Source organism: Carcharhinus amblyrhynchos, chromosome 2 (assembly GCF_965287045.1).
Source record: "Carcharhinus amblyrhynchos chromosome 2, sCarAmb.v2.hapA, whole genome shotgun sequence".
Taxonomy (NCBI): domain Eukaryota; kingdom Metazoa; phylum Chordata; class Chondrichthyes; order Carcharhiniformes; family Carcharhinidae; genus Carcharhinus; species Carcharhinus amblyrhynchos.
In genome coordinates this window covers 113,872,403-113,895,724 of record NC_137325.1, presented here as the reverse complement: position 1 = coordinate 113,895,724, position 23,322 = coordinate 113,872,403, and the positions used below count along the sequence as shown (strand labels likewise).

The window sequence follows — 23,322 nt, the reverse complement described above, 5'->3', positions numbered from 1 at the left end:
AATAAATACTGAGGTAGAAAGTAAGCATTTAAATTGCTGCGAGTAATATCTATGTGAGAGTTACTTGTATTTGAAAAAAATCATTGTGGAATAAAAATTTTAAAAAGCGAGCGAATTTACAAGCACATTGTCTATTCTGTTGATTCATGGCAATACTGAAGAGTTGGCCCCTCTTCACCTCAGACCACTTTGGTAGATCCACTACATAATAATCAAAAGATTTACTTTAAAGTTGCACTTATAACAAGAGTGGAAAATGTCAGAGGGATAAATTTCATTCGATGAAAGGCCTTTTCATCTTTTAGTCTACATGACTGAAAACAGGAATTCTGATTTCACAGGAGAGCATTTGGATCAGGCTAAATGGAAACAAACTGGGCACAATTCAGCAAAATGAAAAAATAAGTGCTGCTGCCAGTGGGAAAAGCACAGTGCTTCCTGCTAGTGCTGGCAGCACCTGTCAGGTGGAATTCAGCCACCTTTACAATGTAAACGTGTGCAAGACAAAACAAACCAGCCAGTCTGGCTTCATAGAGATCGAGCGTCATTTCTAAAGGGCAGCATGATCTCAGCGTTCAGAGACAGGCAGCCCCTCCTCCACTATGGACATGGTGACCATCCGTTGACAAGGGGAGCACCCCGCAACTCTTCAGCGCAGAAGGGCATGCCACCCACCCACCCCCCCATGACTAAAAGAACAGATCATGCCCACCACACCACATTGGCATGATGTTGACCTCCCCACCCCTCCCACACAAGAGACACACTCTGATGTAAGGTCCCCCCAGGCCCCAACCCCCCTCACGCAGCATCTTCCATCAGGCTCCATCTTAGATGCCCCCTTCATGTAGAGTGTCGAAATTTGCTGATGACACCAAGATTGGGGGAACGGCAAATTGTGTGGAGGGTGTGGAGAGTCTGCAGAAGGATCTAGATAGGCTGGGCGAATGGGCCAGGAACTGGCAAATGGAATTTAATGTTGGCAAGTGTGAGGTGGTCCACTTTGGTAGGAAGAATGGTAGGAAGGACTATTACTTACGGGGCGAAAAACTGCAGCAGGCGATGGTGCAGAGGGACCTCGGGGTCCTTGTACATGAGTCGCAAAAACCCAGCTTGCAGGTGCAGCAGGTGGTCAGGAAGGCGAATGGGATGCTGGCCTTCATAGCGAGGGGGATTGAATATAAAGGTAGGGAGGTCTTGCTGCAGCTGTATAGGGCATTGGTGAGGCCGCAGCTGGAGTACTGTGTGCAGTTTTGGGCGCCGCACCTGCGCAAAGATATTTTGGCCTTGGAGGGAGTGCAGAGCAGGTTTACTAGGCTGATACCGGAGTTGAGGGGGTTGAGCTATGAGGAGAGGCTGAATAAACTGGGCTTGTACTCATTAGAGTTTAGAAGAATGAGGGGAGATCTCATTGAGACGTATAAGATGATGAATGGGATGGATAGGATAGAGGTGGAAAGACTCTTCCCGCTCAAAAAAGACAGTAGGACTAGGGGGCACAGCCTCAAGATAAAAGGGGGGCGGTTTAGAACAGAGTTGAGGAGGAACTTCTTCACTCAAAGGGTGGTGAATCTCTGGAATTCTCTGCCCGTTGAAGCGGTGGAGGCTGCCTCGCTAAATATTTTTAAGACGCGGGTTGATGGGTTTTTGATAGGAGAGGGGATTAAGGGTTATGGGGAGAGGGCGGGAAAGTGGAACTGAGCAGCGACAGATCAGCGACAGATTGAATGGCGGGGCAGGCTCGAAGGGCTGAATGGCCTGCTCCATGTTCTTATGTTCTTATGTTCTTCCCCTTGACAGTGGCAACCTTGCACTGCTCCCTGGCACACTGACACTGGCACACTGGCAGTGACACCCTGACCTGGTATCTTGGATTCCAAGAGGGGCAAGGAGGTAAATAAGTACTCTCATATGTCCCTCTGCCACTGCCGGGCTGCAGAGGGAGGGTACTCCAAGGGAAAGGGGTTGGGTGGGCTTAGGCTAGAGAGATGGGGTTGACCTCGTTGGGGACTCCCCTCAGGAGTGAGGGTCCCATAGTTGAACTGCCCCTTCTTGCCCTGGAGAAGGTGGCTATCACTCTTAGCATGGTGATCTCAGGCAACTTTCTGATCAAATTCTTCCCAGGTTTGGAACTGATGCCTAATTCAATGGATCATCGTAATTCCTACCAGGGACTGTTTCAAGGTAAAGCACCAACTTTTATTCTCCTGTTAACCACAGCAACATTTGTAAAAAAAAAAATCCAATAAATAACTTTATAGCTTCAAATTTGAAACAACATTCAAAGAAATATTATTTTGTCCGTTGACCTTTGCTCGTTAGCGAACAGATTTTCTCAGGGTGATCAGAGGGTTCTTTAAATTCATTGAAAAAAGGAATCATACAAAAAAAGTGTGAGATGTGACTTCTGACCACTTATTACAGATCTTGCATCCATAAAAATAATTGCAGATAAGTTCATTTCAATTTGACAGACATTTTCTCATCTAATCATTGTGAATGGGTTTCCATCAATAAAGAACTTTTCAGCAGTTAACAAGGATTAACATGATTGAATTGGGTGCCTGTTACAATATAATTTATGGTTCTTAATCATTTGATTAAGGTTTCACAGTGCATGTGAAATTAAAGCTTTCAGGAGTAATTAAAGCCCCAGTGACTCCAACACAAGAAATGGAATGGCTGGGTGCAGGTTTAATCCCCAAATTTCCCAACTGCTGGAAATGTGATATTGTGGACAGATAGCTGGGGAAGGAGATGTCTGAGGATCACGATTGGCTTCCCTTGAGATACTGATATTGGCAGAAGCTAGGAAGCAGATGGCCCAATTGACTTTGCAGACTGCCATAAATAGTTGTACTGTGGGCCAGGAATGTTAGCCATATCTGCAGCAAGGGAAAGAATTTTAAAATAAAAAAAGGATGGGCTTAATTCCCAATTTAAAATCCGGACAAGCAGCAAGGCCTGGATCAGCAGGGCAAGGGTCAGGCTCATCAGGGCTTGTTGATTTGAGGCTTGATTTTTGGGCTATTTTTAAATACATCAGACAAAATAATTATCCAAACCCAAATCAGTGAAATAAGAAACACGGGAATGCATCAAGCATGAAGCAGGAGGCTTCCAACGAGGATACGCAGGAGAACTCTCAGGTGACGAATGGAGGAAAGGAATGGAGGTGATTATGGTCAGGGGAAGAATGGAAATCCTGGACCGGGGAGGCCCACATTTTGCACATAAAGTTTGTGTCTCCTGCTCCTCCCAGCTCTCAAGCAATCTCATGAGCAGAACAAGTGGAGACTCCACTTGTTCATCTGAGAGTGACACCACCCAAATATCAAAAAGAGACATTATGGATAGCTCTCAAAATTCCTATGGCAGGGATTCGGAAAACCCGGGCTGTTAACCTGACACTTCTACAGGCGAGGTCTTCACAGAATATCATGCAGTTTTATGAAACGTGCCATATATGCTAGATCCTGGGTAAATAACAACCTATCATCAAACCAGCACCCTTAATTCCCATACCAATTTTTGAGTAACTATTTAGTAGAGTGTTGGTCGATTTTTACCGTCTGTTACTGAAAATGAAAACAGGACACCAGTATAGCATTCCTATTATGGATAGGGCAACCCGGTTTCCAGAGGCTTCTTTTGAGAACAATAGCAGCTAAGATTGTGGTAGAGAAGGTAACCCTGTTCTTTAACCAGATATGGATTATCGATGGAGATCCTGTTGGATCAAGCTTCCAATTTTATGTCTAAAATTTCTAAAAAAAAATGTTTGGATACAAAATAGTTAAAGTCGACACCGTATCATCCACAGCACAAAGAGTTCTAGAGGGGTACCAGCAAACTCTCAAAACAAAGATTTAGGGCACGATCTCACCGGCCATTCACACCCTGCTACTGCTGCAAATGAGGGGGGAAATTTGGCACTCAGCCAAATCTCCGTTCACTGCAGCAGGACCAGATAAATCCCATCTGTATCGTTATGAATATCCCCATGATTAGGATACAAGGCTGGACTTCCTTTTTTTGCTACCCGAGATTCGCCAAATGAATCTAACGGTTTTGGTCCTTTTGAATTAATTTATGGGCATGAGATAAAAGGTTCTCTGAAATAAATCCTGAGAAAAGGTTTAGGATAGAGGAATGAATCCTCTATTAGATTGTGTATCTGTGTTCCAGGAATGGCTCACTGGAACCTGCAAAGTGCTTCAAGAACATCTTAAAGTTTCTCAAATGAAGCTGAAGGAATGGGCTGATGTGCAGGCTGTGACCCAAATGTCACAACCAGTGGATGAAGTGTTAATGCTATTGCCTTTAAGGTCAAACGTCTGAATGCATGGTTCAGTGGTCCATCCAAGTTTTTTTTAAAGAGGGCTGATAAAGTAAATTATTTGATACACATCCCAAATTGTAGTAAGAAGAATCAACTGTCATATCAATGAGTTAAAACAATACAACCATTTGGAAGACGATAAGAAGGAGCAGGTAGGTCAGGTAATAAGGACAGTGGAGGATGAAAGAAACAAAGAGAGAAAAGCAGAAGGAAAGCCTATACTCTCTGGAATTTAAAAGGATGAGGGGGCATCGAATTGAGATGGTAAAATGTATGGATAAGGTATATTCTAGAATGGGAGGCCATTGTCTTAGGATAAGGGGTAGCAAATTTAAAACAGTTGAGGAGAATCTACTTTTCCCAAAGGGTTGTGAATCTGCGGAATTCACTGTCCCCAAAGTGTGGTGAATGCTGGGACAGTGAGTAAATTTAAGGAGGGATTAGACAGATTTTTAATTGGTAATGGGTTGAACGGTTATGGGGAGAAGGCAGGAAAATGGCCACGTATGATCTGGATGTTGGGAAATCTACTTCTATAAAGCAATGCATTTATCATTTAAGCCTTGAAATGCAGGTCTAAGTGAAAACGGAGATTCAACACATTTTGGAAAATCGTCTGATTGAACCTAGTCAAAGCAATTGGATTTCTCCAGTGGCATTAATGCCTAATGGGTCTTGCAAATTTTACATAGATTACAGAAAGATTAATGGAGTAACAAAACAGACTCCTGCCCAGTCCCTCGGTTAGGGAGGAAGCCCTATTTTAACAGATCTCAAAAAACCTTGGAGATGAGTTTGTGAAAGCACAGGTAGCTTATATCGGACATATAATAGGATAGCGACAAGTGTGGCGAAGAACAGTATGGTGTTTGTTCGAATTTCCTGCCCCTAAAACTAAACAAGAAATCATGAGATTTTTCAGGACACGTGGCTGCTACCCTACATTGGTGCCAAACTTCAGTACAACACCTGCTCCACTAACGAAGCTATTGCAAAAGAAGACAAAGGTCGTAAGGACAAGAGAGCTCCAGACAGCTTTTGAGAAACGGGAGATAATTCTAACAAACGAATCGGTGGTATTAGCTGCCCCTAACTTCACTAAATCCTTCAAGATGGCAATCAATGTTAATGACTTGGGGTGGGAGTGACCTTATTTGCAACAAGGTGAATTAAGCACAGAGAAGCCAGTGGGATACTTTGCTTTCAAAAAAAAATCAGCATTGAAAAGGATATTCTATGGTAGAAAAGGAAACCCTGGGATTGTTACTGGTTCTTACAAACATTTGGAGGTATACATCTATGATGGCTGCCTGTATGCTGACCAAAATGCCTTGGGAGAAGTTTAAGACTCATATTGCCAAACAGTTCTCATGGGGCTTGTTAATGCAGCCTTATATCTTAAAGATTGTTCATATTGCTGATAATACAATTGCTGATAATGTAATTTTTGAAAATGAAAACTATTTAGATTCTGTCTGAGGAGTAAATGAGAGTAGGTGGGTGGACATTTGAATTTTTAATTGGTGCATATGTTTTCCTGTACATTTTGCAATGAGGTGCATTTGGAAATGGTGTTTCTTTTCTTACAGATGAAGGCATGTTAGCAATGTTTGAATTTTATGCTTTTAAAAATTGGAAAGTCTTTACTCAACTCTTTGTTAAATTTGCTACCCCTTATCTTAAGACTATGGCCTCTCATCCTAGAATGCACCACGTCTACCTTATCCATACCTTTTACCATCATATGTACCTCAATTTGATCTCCCCTCATTCTTCTAAACTCCAGAGAATATAGGCCTTCCTTCTGCTTTGCTCTCACTGTCTCTTTCATCCTCCACTGTCCTTTACTACCTGACCATTCTGCTCCTGAATTTTGTGAACACAGTCCTGAGTTTTTTTTTAAAAAAAGGGCTACAAGTTCACTTTGGTCTGTGGGCAAACTGCATTTCCCAAGAAATCACATGACTTCAGTTAGCTAACCAGCAAGACACTTGGTAAGCAAAAAGAGTTACTTGAGTTAAAGCAAAAAAAAACTGCTGTTGCCAGGCTGTAGGGGCTTGCTGTTTGGTTAAAAACATCTGGTTTCAGAGATCTTTCTGAACATTTTGTTTTAAACTCAGTTGTGTTGCGACTTGAAAGCAAACTGTGAAGGAAGATTACTTCACTCTTTTTCTCTCCCTATAATGCCTGCAGTTCCAGAATGAGTTTTTACCTTCAGCCAGAAAATTTTCCAAACAGTACAAAACATCTGTACTTTGAAAGCTGGCAAAGCTGCGACAACCAAGAGCTAACAAAGGCCGTTTTCCATTGAAGATCCAACTGAAAGGACTCCAATTAACTATTGTGACCAGCACCTTGTCAGATCACCAACATCCAAACCATTTTGAACTTTACCCTTTTTTATAGTGTTCCCCCAATACCAACCTCTCCAGAGATCTTAAATGTCTTTTATTTTGATTTTTATATGTGTGTGCATTGAAACTTGATTTATTTTAAAAAGGATTTGTTTTATAATAAATTAATTATTCTGAATTTATTGAAAGAAGCCAACTTTAGGTCACTTTATTCAGGGTCTATCAGTAGTATACTAGCCATTTTGGTGAATGAATTAAACATTTAAACTATTACTGTAACCTGTGAAGTAGTGGAGTTGGAGCAGTGATAAACAACCTAGACAAGTGAATGGGCTGCTTGAGTGGCCTCCTTCATCTCAGTGGAATCAGGCTTGTTCTCTAACCATGACCCCACGAATTAGATTAAATACATTTAATACATGCCAAATATTTCATAACTTTTGAAAATCCATAACCATTTATATATTAATAGAACAGTCAACTCCAAATCAAAAGGACGCAGAGAGTGCACAGCTTTCACAGTCAATGCCACATGTAATCAGTATGCACCTCACTTCATTTGCCAGTTCCTTACATGCATGCCACTTCAGTCATTTCAGTTAAGACAAAATTACACAGACAGAAATCAGCAGAATGTGGTAGCCCTGTACATAGACAATGACCAACAAGATGTCTCATGGGACACACTCAGAACCCAGATGGGCTGCATATGCCCTTGGACCGCAGGTTGCCTAGCACTGAGATAGAGAATCTGCGCACTTCTCCCAGGCCGATTATAACAGTGTCCCTTATTTCATCAGAGTTAGTCATCCCAGCTATATAAGGCGGAGGGTGAGTATGACGTGGACAGGGCGAGGGCCACAATATTGATATTTTAATCCCTCGCACAACAGATTTTCATCAGGCATATAGGAATGTTTGTAGAAAAGGATACAATTGAACTGGGAGATAAGAGATATTTTTAAGTCATCTGAAGATAAATTGAAGCTATAAAGAATTCGGTGTGATCAGATGCAGCATATAACACATCACATTGCCAACTATAAAAGCCTGAAATTTAAAAGCCAGTATTTAATCACACACAACACACACGTGCGCACACACACACATTAAGACATTAAGAGTATTCAATCATGACGTGCAGAGAACAGACATTATTTTCCATTCCTTGGATTCCATGAATCATACAATCGATGTGAATGAATAAATGATCTGCTAAAACAGACACCTGAGATTAATCTGAGTGCCAAGATTGCATGCACTATGTGTAATGATGCTGGTTACCAGGGTCCACCAATCCCCATACTTCATGTAGCAGACACTAACATTTATGCTGCAGCAATTACTTCTCTAAAATAAATTTCATTTAATGTATATGAATAGTTAATAAAGATAATGTCCGTAATATTAAAAAGGGAGAAGTATTTTTATACTTTTGCCATTTATATAACAAGAATGGCATTAAAGAACAATGTCAATGACCCATTGTTATGACAGTCACAGGGGATCATCTACAGATCTGCCTGCAGGCCTCATGGAGTAAGAGCTCCCTGATTGTGTGAGTGGAAGCTTGCCTGGAATTCAGTCATGAGCTTAGAAGACACAAAGGCCAAGCTAGCCACCGACACATGGGAACCATTACAGATAATGGGCACCATGGCAAACCAACTGAATTACAGGCTCAACTTCCACTCATCATTGTACAGGGACAAGGACCTAGCCTTGTGAAGAGGTTGATGCTTAGTTTGGAGGAGTCAAAGAGTATGTGTTGGCCTTTGAATGAGCACTCACAAGATGCAAAAGGGGTTTCCGACATAGCTTCACAGGACACTTCAACCATTATTAAGCTGCAATGAAAGTCACAGTATCACAGAATCTTTAAAATGCAGAAATAGGCTATTTGGCCCATCAAGTCTGCAATGGCTCTCTGAAAGAACATTCTACCTAATCCCACCCTCTGCCTTATCCCCATAACCTTGCATGTTCTTTTGTTTCAAATTGTAAACCAATTCCCTTTTAAATACCTTGATTGAACCTTCTTCCACACCCTCTTGGGAAATTCATTCCGGATTCCAACCACTCCAGGTGAAAAAAATTTTCTTCACATCACTTTTACTCCTTTTGCCAATTATTTTGATCTGTGCCCTCTACTTTCTGTTGCTCTCTTGAATGCAAACCATTGTTCACTATTTACCCTGTCCATACCCCTCAGGATCTTGAGCAGAACAAAGAAAAGTACAACACAGGAACAGCCGCTGGCCCTCCAAGCCTCCGCCTATCATGATGCCATAACTAAAAAAGAAACCTTCTGCCCTTACTTGGTCCACATCTATTTTCTGCCTATTCATGTACCCATCCAGATGGATCTTAAATGTTGCCAATGTGCCTGCTTCCACCGCCTTCTCTAGCAGTGCATTCCTTGCACCCACCACTGTGAAAAACTTTCCCTGCACATCTCCCTTAAACTTTCCCTCTCTCATCTTAAATCTGTGCCCCCTTGTAATTGACACTTTCATCCTTGGAAAAAGCCTCTGAACATTCACCCTCTCTCATAATTTTGCAGACCTCTATTGGCCTCCGTCTTTCCACAAATACAACCTCTCCTCATAGCCAACACCCTCAAGACCAAGCAACATCCTGGTGAACCTTCTCCAAAGCTTCCACGTCCTTCTGATAATGTGGTAACCAGAACTGCACGCCACACTGGCTGTTCTCTTGTCCTCTAGAACCTTGCCTGTTTTCAAAGAGGGTGTGATGATATCTGTTAAGGCCCCAGCTATTTCTCCCCTTGCCTCCCGCAGTAACCTGGGATAGATCCCATCTGGCCCTGGGGATCTGTCTACCTTAATGGAATTTAGGATATACAATTCCTCCTTTGATATATTTTGGCAGCAGGGTGGCACAGCTGCTGCACAGTGCCAGGGACCTGGATTTGATTCCTGGCTTGGGTCACTGTCTGTGTGACATTTACACATTCTACCCAAGTCTGCATGGGTTTCCTCCAGGTGCTCCAGTTTCCTCCCACAGTCCAAGAATGTGTGGATTATGTTGATTGGCTATGCCAAATTGACCCAAGTGTCAGGGGGATTAGCAGGGTAAATGTGTGGGGTTGCAGGGCTCAGGCCTAGGTGGGATTATGGTTGGTACAGACTCAATGGGCCAAATGGCCTCCTTCTGAACTGTAGGATTCTATGATATTGACATTCTCTAGTGCATTCATACACTATCCCTGACCTCAACATCCATCAAATCTTTCTCTTTGGTGAATACCAATACGAAGTACTCATTAAGGATTTCACCAACTTCCTGGGGCTCCACACATAACTTCCCTCCATTGTCCTTGAGTGGGTCTACTCTGTCTCTTGCTCCTAATATATGCCTTTATTCTCACTGATCACATTTGCTAAAGACATTTCATGGCCCCTTTAAGCACTCCTAATTCCACATTTAAGTTCCCTCCTACTTTCATGTACCCCTCAAGGGTTTTGTCAGTTATAATCACACCCTCTCTCCATGTACATAGAACATATATCTATCTATCACACACCCTCTCTCCATGTAACGAACACACTTTTTCTCGCTCTCAGTGCCACTTACGCGCGCGGCTTCCCTCTCCTGTTCAAATGCTCCCGCGGTTGGTGACGGAGCTGATGTTTTATCCCAGCAGAGAGCGCGGAAATGACGTTCCCCGGCAGCTAGCCTGTTGTTGGTAACGGTCGCCATGGTGACGTAGCATCCTCAGTCCAGCTGCTTTCAGACAGCGCGGCCAGCCGCCATGGAGGAGGAGATCCCCAGCGAGTGCATCTACAACCTGCTGCCCCGACCCGAGCCACCACCTCGACAGCCACTCAAGTGAGATACACCCATCCTCAGCGAGACGGGAATGGACATGTGTAAGGGGAATGGAGAGGAATAGGAGAGGAGGGAGGGGGATAGGGGATTGGGCAGGTGGAGACAGGAGAGATACGGGGGAAGGGGGACTTGGGGGGGAAGGGGGACTTGGGGGGGAAGGGGGACTTGGGGGGGGGAAAGGGAAGGGGGACTTGGGGGGGGAAAGGGAAGGGGGACTTGGGGGGGAAAGGGAAGGGGGACTTGGGGGGGGAAAGGGAAGGGGGACGGTGGGGGGGAAAGGGAAGGGGGACGGTGGGGGGGAAAGGGAAGGGGGACGGTGGGGGGGAAAGGGAAGGGGGAGGGGGGACGGTGGAGGGGAAAGGGAAGGGGGGAGGGGGGACGGTGGAGGGGAAAGGGAAGGGGGGAGGGGGGGGCGGTGGAGGGGGGAGGGGAAGGGGGAGGGGGGGGCGGTGGAGGGGGGAGGGGAAGGGGGAGGGGGGGGCGGTGGAGGGGGGAGGGGAAGGGGGAGGGGGGGCGGTGGAGGGGGGGGGAGGGGAAGGGGGAGGGGGAGGGGGGGGCGGTGGAGGGGGGAGGGGAAGGGGGGGGCGGTGGAGGGAGGGGGGGCGGTGGAGGGGGGAGGGGAAGGGGGAGGGGGGGAGGGGGGGAGGGGAAGGGGGAGGGGGGGCGGTGGAGGGAGGGGCTGGGGCGGTGGAAAGGGGGAGGGGGGGCGGTGGAGGGGGGGAGGGGGAGGGGGGGCGGTGGAGGGGGGGAGGGGAAGGAGGAGGGGGGCGGTGGAGGGGAAGGGGGAGGGGGGGCGGTGGAGGGGGGGAGGGGAAGGGGGAGGGGGGCGGTGGAGGGGAAGGGGGAGGGGGGGCGGTGGAGGGGGGGAGGGGAAGGGGGAGGGGGGCGGTGGAGGGGAAGGGGGAGGGGGGGCGGTGGAGGGGGGGAGGGGAAGGGGGAGGGGGGCGGTGGAGGGGAAGGGGGAGGGGGGGCGGTGGAGGGGGGGAGGGGAAGGGGGAGGGGGGCGGTGGAGGGGAAGGGGGAGGGGGGGCGGTGGAGGGGGGGAGGGGAAGGGGGAGGGGGGCGGTGGAGGGGAAGGGGGAGGGGGGCGGTGGAGGGGGAAGGGGGAGGGGGGGCGGTGGAGGGGAAGGGGGAGGGGGGGCGGTGGAGGGGGGGAGGGGAAGGGGGAGGGGGGAGGGGGGCGGTGGAGGGGAAGGGGGAGGGGGCGGTGGAGGGGGGGGGGGAGGGGGAGGGGGGCGGTGGAGGGGGGGGAGGGGGAGGGGGGGCGGTGGAGGGGGGGGGAAGGGGGAGGGGGGGCGGTGGAGGGGGGGGGAAGGGGGAGGGGGGGGAAGGGGGAGGGGGGGCGGTGGAGGGGGGGGGAAGGGGGAGGGGGGAGGGGGGAAGGGGGAGGGGGGAGGGGGGAAGGGGGAGGGGGGGGGAGGGGGGAGGGGGAGGGGGGAGGAGGGGGGGCGGGGGAGGGGGGAGGAGGGGGGGCGGTGGAGGGGGGGAGGGGAAGGGGGAGGGGGGAGGAGGGGGGGAGGGGAAGGGGGAGGGGGGGCGGTGGAGGGGGGGGAGGGGGGCGGGGGAGGGGGAGAGGGGAAGGGGGAGGGGGGGGCGGTGGAGGGGGGGAGGGGGGGCGGTGGAGGGGGGAGGGGGGCGGGGGAGGGGGAGAGGGGAGGGGGGGCGGTGGAGGGGGGGCGGTGGAGGGGGGAGGGGGGGCGGTGGAGGGGGGAAGGGGGAGGGGGAGGGGGGGTGGTGGAGGGGGGGAGGGGAAGGGGAGGGGGAGGGGGGGTGGTGGAGGGGGGAGGGGAAGGGGGAGGGGGGGTGGTGGAGGGGGGAGGGGAAGGGGGAGGGGGGGTGGTGGAGGGGGGAGGGGAAGGGGGAGGGGGGGTGGTGGAGGGGGGAGGGGAAGGGGGAGGGGGGGTGGTGGAGGGGGGGAGGGGGGGTGGTGGAGGGGAAGGGGGAGGGGGGGTGGTGGAGGGGAAGGGGGAGGGGGGGTGGTGGAGGGGAAGGGGGAGGGGGGGTGGTGGAGGGGAAGGGGGAGGGGGGGTGGTGGAGGGGAAGGGGGAGGGGGGGTGGTGGAGGGGGGGAGGGGGAAGGGGGAGGGGGGGGGTGGTGGAGGGGAAGGGGGAGGGGGGGTGGTGGAGGGGGGGAGGGGAAGGGGGAGGGGGGGTGGTGGAGGGGGGAGGGGAAGGGGGAGGGGGGGTGGTGGAGGGGAAGGGGGAGGGGGGGTGGTGGAGGGGGGGAGGGGAAGGGGGAGGGGGGGTGGTGGAGGGGGGGAGGGGAAGGGGGAGGGGGGGTGGTGGAGGGGGGAGGGGAAGGGGGAGGGGGGGTGGTGGAGGGGAAGGGGGAGGGGGGGTGGTGGAGGGGGGGAGGGGAAGGGGGAGGGGGGGTGGTGGAGGGGGGGAGGGGAAGGGGGAGGGGGGGTGGTGGAGGGGGGAGGGGAAGGGGGAGGGGGGGTGGTGGAGGGGGGGAGGGGGGGTGGTGGAGGGGAAGGGGGAGGGGGGGTGGTGGAGGGGGGGAGGGGAAGGGGGGGGGTGGTGGAGGGGGGGGGAGGGGAAGGGGGAGGGGGGGTGGTGGAGGGGAAGGGGGAGGGGGGGTGGTGGAGGGGAAGGGGGAGGGGGGGTGGTGGAGGGGAAGGGGGAGGGGGGGTGGTGGAGGGGAAGGGGGAGGGGGGGTGGTGGAGGGGAAGGGGGAGGGGGGTGGTGGAGGGGAAGGGGGAGGGGGGGGTGGTGGAGGGGAAGGGGGAGGGGGGGTGGTGGAGGGGAAGGGGGAGGGGGGGTGGTGGAGGGGAAGGGGGAGGGGGGGTGGTGGAGGGGAAGGGGGAGGGGGGGTGGTGGAGGGGAAGGGGGAGGGGGGGTGGTGGAGGGGAAGGGGGAGGGGGGGTGGTGGAGGGGAAGGGGGAGGGGGGGTGGTGGAGGGGAAGGGGGAGGGGGGGTGGTGGAGGGGGGGAGGGGAAGGGGGAGGGGGGGTGGTGGAGGGGAAGGGGGAGGGGGGGTGGTGGAGGGGGAGGGGGAGGGGGGGTGGTGGAGGGGGAGGGGGAGGGGGGGTGGTGGAGGGGGGGTGGTGGAGGGGGGTGGTGGAGGGGGGGAGGGGGAGGGGGGGTGGGGGAGGGGGAGGGGGAGGGGGGTGGTGGCGGGGGAGGGGGAGGGGGGTGGTGGAGGGGAAGGGGGAGGGGGGGTGGTGGAGGGGAAGGGGGAGGGGGGGAGGGGGAGGGGGAGTGGTGGAGGGGGAGGTGGGGGGGGGGGAGGTGGAGGGGGGGGGGAGGGGGGTGGTGGAGGGGGGAGGGGGTGGTGGAGGGGGGGAGGGGAAGGGGGAGGGGGCTGGTGGAGGGGGGGAGGGGGCTGGTGGAGGGGGGGAGGGGAAGGGGGAGGGGGTGGTGGAGGGGGGGAGGGGAAGGTGGAGGGGGGAAGGGGGAGGGGGGTGGTGGAGGGGGTGGTGGAGGGGGGAAGGGGGAGGGGGGTGGTGGAGGGGGGGAGGGGAAGGGGGAGGGGGGTGGTGGAGGGGGGGAGGGGAAGGGGGGTGGTGGAGGGGGGGAGGGGCAGGGGGAGGGGGGTGGTGGAGGGGGGGGAGGGGAAGGGGGAGGGGGGTGGTGGAGGGGGGGGAGGGGAAGGGGGAGGGGGCTGGTGGAGGGGGGGAGGGGAGGGGGGGGGGTGGTGGAGGGGGGGGAGGGGAAGGGGAGGGGAGGTAGGGGGGAAGGGGGAGGGGAGGGAGTGGGGGGTGGGGAGGGAGGGGGGGAGGGGGAGGGGAGGGAGTGGGGGGTGGGGAGGGAGTGGGGGTGGGGAGGGAGGGGGGGAGGGGAAGGGGAGGGGAGGGAGTGGGGGGTGGGGAGGAGGGGGGGAGGGGAAGGGGGAGGGGAGGGAGTGGGGGGTGGGGAGGGGAAGGGGGAGGGGAGGGAGTGGGGGGTGGGGAGGGAGGGGGGGAGGGGAAGGGGGAGGGGAGGGAGTTGGGGGTAGGGGGGGAGGGGGAGGGGAGGGAGTGGGGGGTGGGGAGGGAGGGGAGGAGCGGAAGGGGGAGGGGAGGGAGTGGGGGGTGGGGAGGGGAGGGGGGGAGGGGAAGGGGGAGGGGAGGGAGTGGGGGGTGGGGAGGGAGGGGGGGAGGGGAAGGGGGAGGGGAGGGAGTGGGGGGTGGGGAGGGAGGGGGGAGGGGAAGGGGGAGGGGAGGGAGTGGGGGGTGGGGAGGGAGGGGGGAAGGGGGAGGGGAGGGAGTGGGGGGTGGGGAGGGAGGGGGGAGGGGAAGGGGGAGGGGAGGGAGTGGGGGGTGGGGAGGGAGGGGGAAGGGGGAGGGGAGGGAGTGGGGGGTGGGGAGGGAGGGGGGGAGGGAGGGGAGGGGAAGGCGGAGGGAGTGGGAGGGGGGGAGGGGAAGGGGAAGGGGGAGGGAGTGGGGGGTGGGGAGGGAGGGGGGGAGGGGAAGGGGGAGGGGAGGGGGTGGGAGGGGAGACTGGGGAGGGGGAGGGAGTGGGGGGTGGGGAGGGGGAGGGAGGGAGTGGGAGGGGGTACAGGGGGAGGGAGTGGGAGGTGGGGAGGGGAGGGAGTGGGGGGGTACAGGGGGAGGGAGTGGGAGGGGGGGTACAGGGGGAGGGAGTGGGAGGGGGGGTACAGGGGGAGGGAGTGGGAGGGGGGGTACAGGGGGAGGGAGTGGGGGGGTACAGGGGGAGGGAGTGGGAGGGGGGGTACAGGGGGAGGGAGTCGGGGGGAGACAGGGGGAGGGAGTGTGGGGGAGGGGGGACAGGGGGAGGGAGTGTGGGGGAGGGGGGACAGGGGGAGGGAGTGTGGGGGAGGGGGGACAGGGGGAGGGAGTGTGGGGGAGGGGGGACAGGGGGAGGGAGTGGGGGGGAGGGGGGACAGGGGGAGGGAGTGGGGGGGAGGGGGGACAGGGGGAGGGAGTGGGGGGGAGGGGGGACAGGGGGAGGGAGTGGGGGGGAGGGGGGACAGGGGGAGGGAGTGGGGGGGAGGGGGGACAGGGGGTGGGGGGGAGGGGGGACAGGGGGAGGGAGTGGGGGGGAGGGGGGACAGGGGGTGGGGGGGAGGGGGGACAGGGGGAGGGAGTGGGGGGAGGGGGGACAGGGGGAGGGAGTGGGGGGGAGGGGGGACAGGGGGAGGGAGTGGGGGGGAGGGGGGACAGGGGGAGGGGGTGGGGGGGAGGGGGGACAGGGGGAGGGAGTGGGGGGGAGGGGGGACAGGGGGAGGGAGTGGGGGGGAGGGGGGACAGGGGGAGGGAGTGGGGGGGAGGGGGGACAGGGGGAGGGAGAGGGAGGGGGAAGAGAGGGGGATGGATGGAGAGGGACGAGGGAAGAAAGAGGGGGCAAGGAAGGGGAATAGAGGGAGAAGGTGTTTGACGGGGAGATGTCCATTCATGTGAAAATACTCAAAAATGTTTAGAAAGCTTTTGGTTCTTTTTGTCAGATATCACTCACCGCAACGGAAAGTTGTACAAAAAGAGTGGGATAGTAAGAAATCAACACACAAAACAATGGGGTTACCCAAAGTTCTGCCTCCTTGCCCAAAACATCATCTACTGAAGCATTCCAAGGGACCAAAGCTTCCAGAAAGTAAGCCTCTTGTAAAATATTGCAAAATATTTTATACCTTCAAATATCTAACTGTACAAACTCAAATAAATACTTCAGTTTTCTGTATGACATTCAACACATACTTCCAGGTACTTCAGTTTTTCTTTCAGAAGGTTCAACTCACTTTGAAATGGACACGTGTGGATGCTATATGCAAGTTGGGGGTTGTTCCGCAAGCTAAGCCAAAGCACATGACTTTTAGGGGATGTTGGAAACAAATATAAAAGATCAGAATCAATGGAAAGATAGGCAACGAAGGTATGGATGAAAGTGGGAATGGGGATCAGTGAGAGGAACAGAATCCCATCGTGATTTTGCAATGAGATATAGATAGATGGGCGATGAGGTGCAAATGGAGTTTAATGTGGGAAAGTACTCTAAGGTTGATTGGGGGAGCGCATTGGAAGGTAGGTCTGCTGAGGAACAGTGGAGGATCTTTAAGGAGATCTTTCTTGGTGCTCAGCAGAAATTTATTCCGATGGTTAAAAAGGATCGTAGGAGGAGAGATAATCAGCCGTGGATAACAAAGGAGGTAAAGGAAAGTGTTAAATTAAAAGTGGATGCGTTTAGAGTAGCTAAGAGTAGTGGGCGAGAAGAGGATTGGGAGAGGTTTAAATATCAATAAAGAATGACAAAGAAGTTGATAAAGAAGGGTAGGATAAACTATGAAGCTGGGCTAGCGCTTAATATAAAAAAGGATAGTAAGAGTTTTTATAAATATATAAAAAGGAAGAGGCTGACTAGGGTGAACGTTGGACCCTTAGAGGATGAGAGGGGGTACTTAGTGGTAGGGGATGGGGAAATGGCTGAGGCCTTGAATAACTTTTTTGTTTCGGTCTTCACGGAGGAGGACGTGAATAACTTGCCGGGTGTTAGCGATGGAAAGATGGTAGGAGTGGAGGGCCTGAATGACATTAGTGTTACTAGAGATGTGAGAAACGGTCAGATACTCACTTTATGATTCCCCCCCTTGAATCAAATACACGGATGAGTTCAGCTAACTGTCGGTTTATTCGATCTTGCAAGAAAGGGTGCCGTCCCGTGGGTACACACACCTTGCTTTACACAATCTTAGTTTATATACATTTTTCCTAGATAACAATAGGACAGCCCTCCTTTCTTTATTGGGTACCACTCCTTAATCTCTTTACTGAGTGATCTCCTCCCTTGTTGACATCCCATTAACTCTAATCCAATCACCCCTTTTAAGGCTTAAATCGTTTTACCTCTCATCAATTCAGCTAACTCTTTTTCATTGTCCCGTAAATTGCTTACCCATTTATTTTATATGGTGTAAATCTCTTTTAGGCTATGCTGAAGACCCCGAGCGCCTGCCAGTCTCATGTTTTTTTTCTTCTTTTTCTGCGTGTTTCATCATCTGCTGGTCTTAGCGTTTAACCCCTCAGGTTACACTAACGGTTCTGTCATGGTTTCCGCCCCAGATGGCTTGACTCAAAAATTACACTACCGCTACCATCCCTCACAATCCCCCCTGTTTTTCTTACGCTTTGTAATTTTTGACATTCTTCTGGTGTTCCAGGCGTTCCAGCAGGTCGAGGGCCTGTTCATCCAGAGTTTTATCGCCTAAGAGGCTTATCCTCTCTTCCGTCTCTAAATTCATATTTATCACTTTTCCATTCAGGACATCCCCCCTAGTCAGGGCTGTTTCGATTAGCCGCTGAGCCAACCCCCGAACACAAGGGATGATACAACACCCTAGGGCGGCCAATACCCCTGCCGTCACCATGAAAGAGACAAGGACGGACATTACTACTCCTTTCCATTTGCCGAACCAAGCTTCCAACCGCTTAGTGAGATCTGGGTCTGTACCCGAGTTCTCAGCTAGTTCATTAGCTAGGGTCGTTAGCCCTTCGAGGGCTCGGGTAATTGACCCATCGGGAGCTGTGTTATTTGGGCTCTTAAATCCTTTACCTCCACTACCCTGACTTCTCCCGAGACTCCCCGGCTAGGGGCGGAGGAGTTCCTGGTTTCGGCATTTTTGACTGTAACCCGCACACAACACAGGGCCACCCCCACCCTCCCTGTGTGTTCCTTGATCTTGACCCCAAGAACTTGTCCGTCGAGGCCCTCTGTCCCACCGTCGTCTGACTTTTTTATGGTGAGGTAGAGGGGGTTACATTGGTTTAGCTTACAGTCTCTGGGAAAGATCTTCTGTGGAACAAGTGATATTTTCTCGCGAATCCTTAACTTAACGTCTTCATTTAACCCCCCTACTTGACAAGATTCTACTTTCCCCTGTTCATTTTTAGTACACTTTGGGTTCTTATCGAAGACAAGTAATTCTATTTCCCTCCCCTGGTATCCCTTCTGCCCCATGAGGTCGTCTTTGCAGGGTACCATTCGACAAAGGTCAATCTCAATTACCTGTGCCTGGGGTGATTGGATTATAGTAAGGGAGTACACTTGGGCCGCCTGCCCAACACCTATGCCCCCATAGAGTAAACATATTATTAGTAACATCCCGCTATTGCCGTATATTGCCCAAATTAACATATCAAAAATCAAGTCCAATCAGTTCTTCGCGGTGTGGTGGCCAGGGGTAGAGACTTCTTCTGCCGGTTCTGGCACCGGTCCTTTCACTCGAGTGTAATGCGTCCAGCCTTTCTCAGCCGTGCGGATAGCCGTTTCCGTGGTCAGAAGTACCAAGAAGGGACCATCCCAAATCGGTTCTAAAGTCCGGAGTTTCCAGTTCTTGATTAGGACCCAATGCCCTGGCTTGATGGTGTGTATCGCAAACTCGAGAGGTGGTGTCTGTGCCAGGAGTCCCTGTTGGCGTAAATGAGATAGAGCAGACCCCAGGACCTCAACATATTTATGCACAAATACATCGCGGGACTCGAATGTGGGGAGTTCCCCTTTTGGTCCATTAAAGGGGAGACCGAACATTATTTCGTATGGGGACACCCCCAAGTCCCGCCGTGGCTGCGTTCGTATTTGCAGCAAGGCAAGGGGAAGGCACTTGGTCCAGGGCAACCCGGTCTCCGTCCTGAGTTTCGTCAGCTGTTTTTTAATAGTCTGATTCATTCTCTCCACCTTGCCCGAGGACGGGGGATGCCAAGGGGTGTGGAAATCCCAGCTTACCCCCACTGCCCGCACTATGTTCTGTAGGACAGTGGACGTAAACTGGCTCCCCTGGTCTGAATCGATGGCCCGGGGGAGTCCGTATCGTGGGATAATTTGTTCGAGAAGGACCTTGCCCTGTCCTGCCAAATAATTCAGAAGGGTATTTGTTCCCGCTACGACCTCCGCTTCTGTGGGTCCGGACAACAGGAGGTCATCCACATACTGTATGAGTTTGAGGGCTGGGGAAAGGATCAGTCCCTCTAATACCTGTTCTAAAATCTGACCAAACAAATTTGGCGATTCGGTGAACCCCTGGGGAAGCACTGTCCAGCGGTATTGCTACTTCCTGCCCGTGTCAGGGTCCTCCCACTTGAAGGCGAATAAGTCTCTACTGGCCTCGTCCAACGGGCAGGCCCAGAAGGCGTCCTTTAAATCCACTACACTGAACCATTCATGTTCTGGGAGTATCCGCCCTAGTATAGTGTATGGGTTCGGCACCACCGGGTGTCGTACCTGTACAATCTTATTGATTTCTCTCAAGTCTTGGACCATTCTGTAACTGCCGTCGGACTTCCGGACTGGCAAAATGGGAGAGTTATATCTCGACATACATGGTTCCACCAGCCCATCACTTATCAGATCTTTCATCACTTCTTTCAGGCCCTGTCTCCCTTCCCGGGAGATAGGATACTGACGTATCTTGACAGAGGGGCTCTGGGGCTTAAGATCAATTTTTACAGGCTGAATCGAGAGTCGCCCTCTGTTTCCCTTGGCCGTCCATACTCTAGGGTCTATACCCGTGAGTCGGTCCTTGCTAAGGTATGACATAGTTACCACCAGGTCTTCGTCGTCCCCTACATTTATTCGGTGCCCGAAGCGGATTATCAGGTCCCGCCCCAACAGACCATAGGGGAGATGAGGGAGGTGGAGGAGCTCTGCTAAAAGCTCCTCTTCCTCCCATTGTAGTACCTGTGGTTCAAATAGTTTCGCCCTAAATACCCCTCCCTTTACTCCTGATATGTTCAACATTTTAGTTTGGTACTTGGCTCCTGTAGGATAGATTGGGATTGAAGATCTGCCTGCCCCCGTGTCGACTAAAAATGTAACATCTTCCTTTTGTGGACCCACCTTTAAATTTACCAGGGGTTCTTGGTAGGTCCTTTTTCCGATTCTCCCCTGACCCCTCTAATCAACCTCACATTCCATTTCATAAATCCCTTCTCGTTCCTTCTTAAATTCAGGACACTCTCTTTTGAAGTGTCCCGGTTTCCCACAGTGGTAACACCCGGCCGCCCGGGGCCGGTCACCACCGTAAAATTCTCCTCGTCCTCTACCTCGGCCCCTCCTGGCCCCCCTTTCCTTCCAACCTCCCCTTGACCTTCCTCTACCTACTGTATATCCTTCATCCGTTATCCCGGTGGACTTACATACTTCCCTAACGGCTGCCACCATCATCTTTGCCTTCTGCTTTTCCTTTACAACCTCTCTCTGAACAAAGACCTTCTGCGCCTCCCGCAATAATTCCACCATGTCCTTCCCACTCCAATCCTCAATCTTTTGTAGTTTTCTCTGGATATCTGGCCAGGATTTCGTTACAAAATTAATTTTTAGCATTCCCTTTCCAATTTCATCATCAGGATCGATTCCTGAATATTTGCGGACAGACTCCCTCAGTCTGTCTAAGAACGTGCTGGGTGATTCATCTTTTCCTTGCCTAATATCAAATGCTTTTGCCACATTCTGCTGCTTGGGGACACATGTCTGGATCCCCCGAATTATAAGATTTCGGAGATCCGACATGTTTGTCCGCCCTTCCTGGGTATTATGATTCCAATTTGGATCCTCAAGAGGGTATTTTTGATCTCCCCTGAGTTGTTCTTGCTGTTGGTGATCCCTATCCCAAATTTCTATGGCCCTATTTCGGATCATAACTCCTTCATCATAGTTGAATAATATGCTCATCATGGCCCGGAGTTCCCCCCAAGTATACATGCTTGGACCCAGGAATTGGTCAAGTTGTGTCGCTACCGCGACAGGGTCTTCTAGGAGAGGGGGCAACTCCTTCCTAAGTTGTCGGATGTCTGCCAAGTTAAGAGGCACCACCGCGAACCCTGTCTCTCTTTGTCCGAAGGGAACCTCCCTGAGGGGGTGCATTTCCACCTCAGGCGCTGAAGCCCCATTATTCTGCTGTTGTTCCAGGGACTGTTTTATTACTAACCTCTCGGACCTCCGCAGACCCTCAACTGGGGGTCCGCCTCCTGCGCCGTTCTCAAGCTTTATGAGATCTTGCCCTTGGGCCCCATTATTATTTGGTTGATATGCAGGGGGTACATTTGGTACAGGAGGGGGTGGCGGCGGGAGGTTGTCAAGAGGGTCCCATTGCCCCGGTCTGCTCTGTGGGATCATTGGATACAGGGAGACTGGCTGTGGCGATCTACTCATCGCGCCCACCCAACAGGCAGCGTACTTACTTTCCTCGGGGTTAAAGGGTTGTTTACTATTAACATATAAATTTAATATCTGACAGACCCAATCCTCATCCGATCCATATTTTGGCCACAATACAGATGGTTTTCGGATTGGTTCCTTCGTCCACACAAAACAACAATATTTTATCATAACCTTCTTTTTTAAGTCCTTAGTCCTTTGGTCCCAATCCCAATTTTCTAACTGTATCCCCAGAGGACTGTCGGGGGTATTCCCTTTTCATCATTATTATTTCCCGGTTTCCCATCCTTACTCTTGGACGGTTTACCTCCCATGGTTAGTCTTCAGTTGTCGTCTTGGACACAAGTTAATTTATTTGCGCCCTCAGATCAAACTGTCATAACCATAAAGTCAACAAGGAAGAAAATGACTCTCACCCTTAATCAGCCGAATTCCCGGGAGAGAAATTTCTTACCTTGATCCGTGCACGGAGTTGTCCGACTTCTTCCAGTGATGTGTATACCCCCTCACAAATTTCAGTCACAGTCCTAGCAGTCCTAGTGTATAGAAGTCATCCGTGTGATTTCCAGGGTCCAGAATTATCTCAACTGAGTGGTTTCAGATTCCCCTCCTCCCAGACCAAAACGACGTTTTTACGTGTAAATATACACTAGACGCGTCTTATTCCATCGATTTGGTCTAGTCGAGGGAAACCCCCGTTATAATTCCAGATCCCGGACGAGCCCCCAATTGTGAGAAACGGTCAGATACTCACTTTATGATTCCCCCCCTTGAATCAAATACACGGATGAGTTCAGCTAACTGTCGGTTTATTCGATCTTGCAAGAAAGGGTGCCGTCCCGTGGGTACACACACCTTGCTTTACACAATCTTAGTTTATATACATTTTTCCTAGATAACAATAGGACAGCCCTCCTTTCTTTATTGGGTACCACTCCTTAATCTCTTTACTGAGTGATCTCCTCCCTTGTTGACATCCCATTAACTCTAATCCAATCACCCCTTTTAAGGCTTAAATCGTTTTACCTCTCATCAATTCAGCTAACTCTTTTTCATTGTCCCGTAAATTGCTTACCCATTTATTTTATATGGTGTAAATCTCTTTTAGGCTATGCTGAAGACCCCGAGCGCCTGCCAGTCTCATGTTTTTTTTCTTCTTTTTCTGCGTGTTTCATCATCTGCTGGTCTTAGCGTTTAACCCCTCAGGTTACACTAACGGTTCTGTCATGGTTTCCGCCCCAGATGGCTTGACTCAAAAATTACACTACCGCTACCATCCCTCACAGAGAGGCAGTGCTCGAAAGACTGGAGGGACTGATTGTGGACAAGTCCCCAGGACCGGATGGAATGCATCCAAGGGTTCTGAAAGAAATGGCGGAGGTGATAGTGGATGCCTTGGTGATTATTTTCCAAACGTCGCTGGATTCCGGGGAAGTGCCGGAAGATTGGAAAACGGCTAATGCTACGCCGTTGTTTAAGAAGGGTGGCAGACAAAAGGCAGGGAATTATAGGCCGGTTAGTTTAACGTCTGTTGTAGGTAAAATGTTAGAATCCGTGATCAAGGAGAAAATAGTGAGGCATCTTGAGGAGAATTGTCTGATAGAGCAGACGCAGCACGGTTTCGTTAAGGGGAAGTCGTGTCTGACGAATTTATTGGAATTCTATGAGGACATGTCTAGGGCGATGGATAG

The 23,322-nt window shown here is 52.1% G+C and overlaps 1 protein-coding gene across 1 annotated transcript in view; it reads left to right on the top strand.

The window, feature by feature from the left end:
- The first annotated feature begins 10,428 nt into the window (after positions 1–10,428).
- Positions 10,429–23,322, top strand: part of enkur (enkurin, TRPC channel interacting protein) — a 36,041-nt gene continuing 23,147 nt past the window's right edge. Inside the window, exons 1-2 of the mRNA XM_080217305.1 lie at positions 10,429–10,548; positions 15,933–16,078. Of these exons, the coding sequence (XP_080073431.1) occupies positions 10,472–10,548; positions 15,933–16,078 (223 nt within the window). The 5' untranslated portion in view covers positions 10,429–10,471. The remainder of the gene's footprint in view (positions 10,549–15,932; positions 16,079–23,322) is intronic.